The following is a 10,150-nucleotide window of genomic DNA, read 5'->3' as shown; positions in this document are numbered from 1 at the left end:
TTAGTCTGACCTTCCACATCAGAAAGGAAATAATCTTGAATTGTGTCGTCAGCTATTAAATAATATTTGTGTCAAAGATGGGAGACAATAAACAAGAAGAATCTACATCAAGTGTCAACAATACGTCATCATTGGCATCTTCGCTTATGACAAGAATTGTGTCAAATGCGAAATTTGCGGTAGAAATATTTGACGGGTCCGGACATTTTGGGATGTGGCAAGGCGAAGTTCTAGATGTCCTTTTTCAACAAGGGCTAGATCTGGCCATTGAAGAAAAGAAACCAGATGTTATTGGAGAAGAAGATTGGAAGATTTTCTACCGCGTTGCTTGCGGTACCATTCGATCCTTCCTTGCTAGAGAGCAGAAATATCCATACACAAAGGAAACTTCTGCAAGTAAATTATAGAAAGCACTGGAGGATAAATTTTTGAAGAAAAATAGTCAAAATAAATTGTACATGAAGAAGAGACTGTTTCACTTCACCTATGTTCCTGGTACCATGATGAATGAACATATCACCAGTTTCAATAAGTTGGTCATAGATTTGCAAAATATGGATACAACTTATGATGATGGTGACTTGTCCTTGATGTTGTTGGCGTCACTTCCTGATGAGTACGAGCACTTTGAAACTACTCTACTCCATGGAAATGACGAAGTTTCTCTCAAAGAAGTTTGTTCGACTTTGTACAACTATGAACAAAGAAAGCGAGAAAAACAGAAGGGCGGAGAAGGAGAAGCACTATTTGTGAGGGGTCGTCCTCAAAATCAAACGAGGACAAAGAAGGGAAGATCCAAGTCAAAATCCAGACCCAGCAAAGATGAATGTGACTTTTGTCGAGAAAAGGGGCACTGGAAGAAAGACTGTCCGAAGTTGAAGAATAAGGTCAAACATAACAATGGAAAGGCCATTATGGAGTCAAATGTAGCTGATTGTGATGATTCAGACTTCTCATTAGTTACAACAGAGTCATCAACATCATCAGACATATGGTTGATAGACTCGGCTTGTAGCTATCATATGCGTCCCAACAGGGACTGGTTTGTGGAATTTCAAGAAGGAGAATATGGAGTCATCCACACAGCGGATAACAACCCTCTTACCTCATATGGCATTAGTTCAATACGATTAAGGAACCATGATGGAATGATCAGAACATTAACAGATGTTCGATTTGTACCGGATTTGAAGAAGAATCTCATCTCTGTAGGAGCCCTAGAATCAAAAGGGTTCAAAATCATTGCAGAAAATGGAGTGATGAGAGTATGCTCCGGTGCACTAGTGGTAATGAAGGCTAATCGGAAGAATAATAATATGTACCGCTATCATGGCAGTACAGTTATTGGGACAGCGACAGTGACATCCAGTGACGACAAAGAGGCAGAAGCAACCAAGCTATGGCACATGCGCTTGGGACATGCTGGAGGAAAATCCTTGAAAACTCTATCAGATCAAGGATTGTTAAAAAGAGTAAAGGCTTGCAACTTAGAGTTTTGTGAGCATTGTGTCAAAGGGAAACAGACAAGGGTTAAATTTGGTACAACGATCCATAATACTAAGACATTTTGGATAATGTACACTCTGATATTTGGGGTCCTTCCAAAACACCTTCATTGGGTGGGAAGCACTATTTTGTAACCTTTGTTGATGATTTTTCCCGAAGAGTGTGGGTGTATATAATGAAAAGCAAAGATGAAGTGCTGGGAATTTTTCTCAAATGGAAGACGATAGTGGAGAATCAAACAGGCAGGAGGATCAAGTGTATTCGCACAGACAATGGAGGTGAATACAAAAATTATCATTTCAATAAAGTCTGTGAAAATGATGGCATCGTCCGACACTTCACTGTTAGACATATACCACAACAGAATAGAGTGGCAGAACGTATGAACTGGACCTTGCTGGAGAAGGTATGGTGTATGTTGTCCAATGCTGGCTTGGGCAAAGAATTTTGGGCTGAGGCAATTACATATGCATGCCACCTCATTAATCGTCTACCATCTGCTGCTATTGATGACAAGACACCATTTGAAAAATGGTATGGAAAGCCTGCTGTAGATTATGACTCTTTGCACGTGTTTGGCTCAACTGCATATTATCATGTGACAGAGTCAAAATTGGATCCAAGGGCAAAGAAGGCTATTTTTATGGGAATTACTTTTGGAGTCAAAGGATATCGCTTATGGTGTCCTATGACAAAGAAAGTAATATTCAGCAGGGATGTTACCTTTGATGAATCTGCTATGGTAAATAAGGTAACAGAAGATACCAAACAAAATGAAGGTGCTTCTAAGCAGGTGGAGTTTGAGGGAAAATTTATTTTTCCTACACAAGAAGCAGAGGAGGAAACAAATGAAGATTGCCCTCTGGAAGGAGAGCCAGTAGAGGAGATTCCAACTCAGGAACCTCAACAACAACTTGAATCAATAGCAACCAGCAGACCAAAAAGAACAATAACGAAACCTGTTCGTCTCATAGAGACGGTTGCTTGTGCAACCTCAATTGTAGCTGATGATGTTCCTACCACTTATAAAGATGCTGTCCAAAGTTCAGAAGAAGATAAGTGGAGGATTTCCATGAATGATGAAATACAGTCCCTTCATCAGAATCATACATGGAGATTGGCCAATCTCCCGAAGGGAAAGAAAGCAATTGGGTGCAAATGGTTATTTGCAAAGAAAGAAGGATTTCCTAACCAAGTATATGTTCGCTACAAAGCAAGATTGGTGGCCAAAGGATATGCTCAAAAGGAGGGAATTGATTACAATGAAGTGTTTTCTCCAGTTGTAAAATATTCCTCCATTAGAATTATGTTGGCGTTGGTAGCACAATTGGATTTGGAACTAGTTCAGATGGATGTAAAAACTGCATTTTTACATGGAAACTTGGAGGAGGAAATCTACATGACTGAGCCAGAAGGATTCAAAGTTGCTGGAAAAGAAAATATGGCATGCAAACTTGAAAAATCGTTGTACGGATTGAAACAATCTTCTAGACAATGGTACAAGCGATTTGACGAGTTTATGTTGCGGCAAGGGTACAAGAGAAGCAAATACGATCATTGTATGTATTTGCACAAGCTTAAAGATGGTTCCTTTGTATATCTTCTCCTATATGTTGATGATATGTTGATAGCTTCCAAGAATTCGGAAGAAATTGATAAGTTGAAGATTCAACTGAAGAAGGAGTTCGAGATGAAGGATTTGGGTGAGGCAAAGAAAATTCTTGGCATGGAGATAATTAGAGATAGACGTTCAAAGAAACTCTGTTTATCTCAAAAGGAATATTTGAAGAGAGTACTTCAACGTTTTGGCATAGATGACAAGACTAAGCAGTTAGTACTCCACTTGCTTCCCATTTTAAGCTAAGTACTACTATGTCGCCAATGGATGAAGCTGAACGAGAGTATATGCCAAAGGTACCATACACAAATGCTGTTGGTAGCTTGATGTATGTAATGGTTTGCACAAGGCCTGACATTTCACAAGCTGTTGGAGTTATTAGCAGATATATGCACAATCCAGGGAAGGAGCATTGACAAGTTGTGAAGTGGATTCTACGGTATATTCATAATACTGTAGATGTCGGGTTAGTTTTTGAGCAGGAAGACAATCAGTCTGTAGTTGGATATTGTGACTCAGATTTTGCGGGTGATCTGGAAAAACGAAGATCAACTACTGGTTATGTGTTTACTTTTACAAAGGCACCAGTTAGTTGGAAGTCTACTTTGGAGTCAACAGTTGCTTTGTCTACAACAGAGGCAAAGTACATGACTATTACAGAGGCTGTGAAGGAGGCAATTTGGCTTCAAGGATTGCTAAAGGAGCTTGGTGTTGAACAAAAAGGTATCACAATTTTTTGTGATAGTCAAAGTGCTATTCAATTAGCGAAGAACCAAGTTTATCATGCAAGGACGAAGCATATTGATGTTCGGTATCATTTCGTACGAGAAATCATAGAAGACGGAGGAGTCATGGTGAAGAAAATTCATACTATGGAGAATCTTGCTGATATGCTGACAAAGGTGGTGACTGCGATCAAGTTTCAACATTGTTTGGATTTGATCAACATTGTTGAACACTGAAGATTGAAGATTTAAACACAATCAAAAATTTGAAATTTGTTATTGAGAGAAAATTGAAGATGTGGAATTTTGCCAAGGTGGAGATTTGTTGAAGTTTGGCAAATTTTTTGTCCCACATCGGTGGGCTCTTGAGTTTGGGGAGGATTTTCCCCCTGTAAAAGAAGGCCTAATGTTTAGGATTTAAACACACCTCTCATTTGCCTTCTCATCTGTTTAAGACATTTGTATCTTCTCTCTTTAGTATTATTTCACTTATATTTTTGGAGTGGAATAAAATATTGGTTTGTCCGAGGAGTAGGCAAAATTAGCCGAACCTCGTAAATTCTGGTGTTCCCTTTATTGTTGCTTTATTGTCTTATTTATTATTTGGTGGCTCTCATAATTTTTGGTATAGTAGTTGTGACTTATTCACACTATATACATTTGGCTTCCGCAACATTTAGAACATAGTTATTAAAACTTGAAGTCGCTGTTTTAAAATCTGAAATACATATAAAATTGAAATTCTGGCTTCGCCTCTAAGTGCCTGCCGGGGCGGAGGCAGAAGTCGAACAGAGGGTTCGGCTGAACCCAGCAGTTTTTGCTCAAATAATGTATTTTGTATTAAGAAATTCATCAAATATGTATAAATATTAAATTTAGAACCCAATTATTAACACCTGAAATCGTCGCTCTAAAATTCAGATAATTCTAGCTCATCCTCTAAGTGTGTGTATATACATCATTTTATATTAGTGTTTAATTCAATTTTGATTGAATTAATATGCAGTTAATCCGTTCATGATCAGCTCGCCGAAGATGAAAGTGACAGCATTGAGAAACTTACCCTTAGATATGGAAATGGTTGAAAGAAATCTACTAATAGATGGTTGGCTAACTTGTAAGAGAGCTTGCAATCAGAATAGTGATTGCTCTGACGGTTGGTTTTGCAAGGATTGTGCAATTCCTGCCTTAGGGGAGAAATATATGCAATGCCTCCATCATCTAGATTCCTCAAAGGCTCAAAGTATGCTCAAGTGATTCCAGCTGAATTTATCGCGGGATGTGAAAACCTCCTTGTATAGAAAAAAAGGCAGCTCGGTACACGAAGTATTCCGCGTTATCGTAGAGGAATAAAATTGTATTTCTACATGTGTTTATCTTGCTTTTCATATACTACTTTGAGTGAATAAGTGACGGCTAAGATGTTAGATGTCCAAATATTCGTCGTTTATTTTCTACTATCATTTATGTATGTGTCTACCAATTGCTATGGAGCATTAATCTTAATGAATGAAATAAGTTACGAACCTTAACTTACTAACATGATATGAAAATAAACAACAGCTTAAATACTAAGATAATCCATAATATATAATAAATAAATAAATAAAATCTGGTACTTTGCTCATCAAAAAGATTCAGACCCACATGTGAAGGTACATGTTGAAGTTACAATTAAGTAAATAAAAGTACGTTTTATTTAACTGCTTAAGCTTTTAGATAACATCCTACTGATCAATTTGGACTCTGGAATGATGACATACTCACTGCTATATCTAAACACAAATGTGAAAATCAAAAAATCAATTAACTGCATCTTTTTCAGTAGATAAATGAACAAAGACATTTAATATGAAACAAAAGAGGTTGTTCATATCAGCTTGTTCAGGTACTCGAATGGAACAATGGACACTCAAAATCACTGATACTTACACCCAAAAATTAATTCAAAAGGACCAACTACTAAGAAATCTCAGAATGCTTGAAGTCCCTTTCTCCCACTGCTCGATGGAGCCTGAAAGTAGATTTTCGATATTGAATGTATGCTATGAAGCTTGTTTATTGGTTTTTCCACAAAAATAATGACCATAAGAAATTTAATTGGCTGAAAAATTGTGAGTAAACTTGTTCAAGCTTTAGGCTTGAGGGCCTTGACAGTCTCCCATGTGAAATCAGGGTCATCACGGCCGAAGTGACCATAAGCAGCAGTCTTCTGGTACCTGAAGTTACCTCCTCTCTTCAAGTCAAGATTAATTGCAATCATTCCAGGCCTGAAGTCAAAGTTCTCCTTGATCAAAGCCAAAATATCCTTATCTGGAATGGTTCCGGTTTTGTAACTGTCAACAAACACGGAGAGTGGTTCTGCCACACCAATTGCATAAGAAACTTGGACAATACAGCGGCGAGCAAGTCCTGCAGCAACCACACTCTTTGCTGCCTGTCTAACAATATAAGCACCACTTCTATCCACCTTAGTAGGATCCTTTCCTGAGAACGCGCCTCCACCATGAGCGCCCCATCCTCCATAGGTGTCAATGATGATTTTCCTGCCAGTGAGTCCAGCATCTCCATGGGGACCACCAATCACAAAGCGACCTGATGGGTTGAGGTGGAAGATGGTTTTCTCATCAAGGTACTTAGCTGGGATCACCGGCTTGATCACATGCTCTTTCAAGTCCCGGGCAATCTGCTCATTTGTGACAGTTTCATCATGTTGAGTTGAGATGAGAACGGTGTGAACTCTAATAGGAACCATTGCACCATTCTCATTCTTGTACTCAACTGTAACTTGTGTCTTGCCATCTGGTCTGAGCCATGGGCAAGTCTTGTTCTTCCTCACTTCAGTAAGCTTGGCACCAAGCTGAGTAGCCAAAACGTGAGTAAGGGGCATGAGCTCAGGAGTTTCATCGGTGGCATAGCCAAACATGTGACCTTGGTCACCAGCTCCAATTTCCTCCGGTTTCTTTGTAAGATGACCATGAACTCCTTGGGCAATGTCAGGGCTCTGCTGCTCGATGTTGACAAGGACCTTGCAGTTGTCAGCATCAAGGCCGACATCTGGTGAGGTGAACCCAATGCCTCTGCAAGTATCACGGACTATCTTCTCATAGTCTACATTGGCTTTGGTTGTGATCTCACCAAAGACCATGACCATGTTTGTCTTTGTGCAGGTTTCACATGCAACCTTGCTCTCAGGATCTTGAGCAAGGCAAGCATCAAGAATGGCATCTGAGACTTGGTCACAGAGCTTGTCGGGATGGCCTTCGTTGACTGATTCTGAGGTAAACAAGAAAGTTTCCATGTCTGCCCTGAAACAGAGAGAATGTGTTAAGACTGCAATCCTAAAATATTCAACTAGCACGAAAATTGAGGGAAAAGTTGATCATATCTCCGGTGATGATGAGACAATAGAAAGCATAAAGAACTTTAAAAAAATGAAACAAGAATTCAATCATACCAATAGAGAAAAATACTTCTGCCACTTGGTAGCGAAATTCCATGACAAGATAACATGGTGACAAGTGTGGTTGGTTTTTTCAAATTCAGAAAATGTTAGTAGACACTTCAATGCCTTCTCATTTAAAAACACAAGGTATCTTGTTACATCAAACAAAGAGATATATGCAATACTTGTCACATTTCACAACAAACCGTCAATGCTGGACCGACAACTATTGGCAACAAACATTTGGTTTGAACAAATCTTCCATTTTGAAAAACTAGAACAAATATGTGTTTGGAATTTGGATATAGAATAAGGTGAAATCAAACATGAAAACCTTTTCATTCCAAAATCAACTCCAAGCTCGTAATCAGAAGCGACAGCTAAAACCAAACAGACATGCATCTACAATTTAAGGAGTTTGGTACCAAATCCAAACATATTACATTACATTTACACACATGATATTATGTATTTCACCACTGTTAGCACTAATTTGGTACCAATCCACCAAGTGTGACTGTCGTATTGTAACTCTTATTTAAATAATGAGATCCAATTACTCCTCTAGTTAGCACGTAAAACTACCAAATTCATGTGCAAAAATTACAACGCTGGTTACAGATCCTACCCTCGTGCAACAAAAACAGGTTATAAATGAGATAAATTAAATCTATTTACGATTTAACATGATAGTAAAACATAACCAAAAGATATAGATAAAATCATTAATAAACAAAGAGATTTGATCATACAAACTTGTCAGTTACTCATGCCAGAGGCGAATCTAGGATTCAAATTCTATTGCTTCAATATTTTAAGGCTTGTTGCATTGAATCCATTATATTTTTAACGTAATGTTGCAATTTTAATGAATTTTTACACACAAATTTATATTCTGCATCGAAAATACTGAGTTCATATGAACCCGGTAACTTAGGCTGCATCATGCGTAACAAAACAAATAATTCCCCCTTAATCTCTAGAATCCTTAAACTTAGTACATTCAAGTTTAGAAATTTAAGAGTAAAACAACGAAACAAAACATTAACAGCAGAAATGTTGAGATCATAAAAGAATAAATGCAGATATACTCTAGATCTAAATCTAGTCGAGAGAAAAACAGAGCTTGAAAAGTGAATTAAGTGGTAGAATTAAGTACATACCTTGAAGAAGAAACAAACTCTTAGATCTGAGAAGACAAAGAAGAAGTGAGAGCAGAGAGGAGGAGATTTGATTGGGTGTGTAATGGGAGAGATTTGTGTGTGTATATATAGGAAGCGGAATTGAAAGGGGAAAGGAGCCAACGACTCGCTCTCTTTTTCTTATTAGGTACTACTACTTGCATCAGTTCAAAGTTTCCCAAAAAGGCAGTTTTTGAGTTTTAACAAAATTATATTCAATGACAAAGCACATATGACAAAGCACGGTACGCTCCACTGCACAAAGCATATGATATAGACATACTATTAGTGTTTATTTTCACGGCTGGAACCCGTATTATGTAGGTCATATAAAGATAATTTTATCATCGTTCCTAGGCTTCCTTCTAAGTTATATACATTAACAATTAAAAGAAAATTTATATTATTAATGTGAATTTTAACTTGTATAGTAATACATTTTTACTATTTTTATTAAATTACTTAGTATAATTACCTAATTGATTTGATTGCTAAATAATTATTATAATGCCTCAAACAAGTGCGTGCTTAGTTTCCAGCACGACACCGAATGGCCAACCATCGTAGTAGGACCCACCAGCTTACAAACCCACCAACTCTATAGCGGGTTTAATTTTGTGTGTTAGATTATTATTTTAATCTAAAAATGCCAATCAAATACCATTAAATAAAAATAGCCGGACTTCTAAAATCAGCTTAATTTTAGAAGTACTTTTAAAAAAAAATATTTTTAGTGAGAAATAATTTATGTTTGACTAATAAATTTGAAAAGCATATTTGAAAAGCAATTAATGTTTCGTCAAATTTTTAAAAAGTGCTTCTAGGTATAATTTTTCAGAAGTGCTTTTAGGGAGAAATTATTTTCTTCTACTTGTCAAAAATTATTTCTGGTTCTATTTAAAAATAACTTATTTTCTTCTAAAACCTTGGTTAAACACCGTATTTAAAAAAAAATCTTTGACAAAAAAATACTTTTGGCCAAAAAAAAAAAAATTTGACCGAACAAGCTATAAGTATTGGTTGAAGTTGGTGTTATAGGATGTTTTAAGTATTTGGAAGCTTGTACATCGTGCCTCAAGAACTGTACGTGTTGGTTGAGAAGTCATAGGTTATTGACACTTTTTGCCAAATAATTTTAACTTGGAAGGTTGGTAGATTCTTTTTTTTTTTTTTTGAAGGGTTTGGTAGATGTCACTTGGCTTTTTTTTTTTTTTTAAACAAGTATGGAAAAGTTACCAACCCCATAAATAAAAGAACAAAAATAAAATTAGAAAAAAAGGGGAAAAAGAATAGATGGATTCGAAATAAGAAAGAAAATTGAGTGGTATTAAGAGATAGATGTGTTACCTTATTTCTTATTGATGCAATATTATTCCATTGCAGCTATAGTCATTCTCTTTTATTTTCCCTGTCTCCCCTCCATTCTCAAAAGGAAAAAAGGAAACTTAGAAAATGATAAATTTATGTCTAGTCGAACTTTGAATTTTTTCCCTCAGTTTATTAGTGTTGCCCGACTAAAATATGGCATATGTGAGCCACCTTATACACGGCAAGAACAGGATTGAGTTCACTTTTTAGTGACGGACAAATGTGTACAATTTCGTACAGTTCATTGGCATAAATGAGCCTTTTCCCTATATTCTATGACTGTTTGGCACAAATCACACAATATGTC

At 36.9% G+C, this 10,150-nt stretch overlaps 1 protein-coding gene across 2 annotated transcripts; it reads right to left on the bottom strand.

Moving 5' to 3' along the window:
- Positions 1–5,637: 5,637 nt before the first annotated feature.
- On the bottom strand, positions 5,638–8,655 carry LOC107801863 (S-adenosylmethionine synthase 2-like). Of its 2 annotated transcripts, none has more exons than XM_016625262.2 (2): positions 8,458–8,655; positions 5,638–7,157 (listed from the first exon to the last, which is right to left on the bottom strand). In XM_016625262.2, exon 2 carries the CDS (start codon positions 7,148–7,150, stop codon positions 5,978–5,980), a length of 1,173 nt encoding a protein of 390 aa, XP_016480748.1. In that variant the 5' UTR covers positions 7,151–7,157; positions 8,458–8,655; the 3' UTR covers positions 5,638–5,977. The 2 variants fall into 2 exon arrangements, with proteins under 2 accessions (XP_016480748.1, XP_016480749.1); XM_016625263.2 differs by having other exon boundaries at positions 5,638–7,152; positions 8,458–8,588.
- Positions 8,656–10,150: the final 1,495 nt, after the last annotated feature.

Source organism: Nicotiana tabacum, chromosome 5 (genome assembly GCF_000715075.1).
Source record: "Nicotiana tabacum cultivar K326 chromosome 5, ASM71507v2, whole genome shotgun sequence".
NCBI classification, from domain to species: domain Eukaryota; kingdom Viridiplantae; phylum Streptophyta; class Magnoliopsida; order Solanales; family Solanaceae; genus Nicotiana; species Nicotiana tabacum.
This window is presented reverse-complemented; position numbering and strand designations above follow the sequence as displayed.

Coding starts and splice junctions, on each gene's coding strand:
- LOC107801863 (XM_016625262.2), bottom strand. CDS start 7,150: ATGGAAACTTTCTTGTTTACCTCAGAATCAGTCAACGAAGGCCATCCC.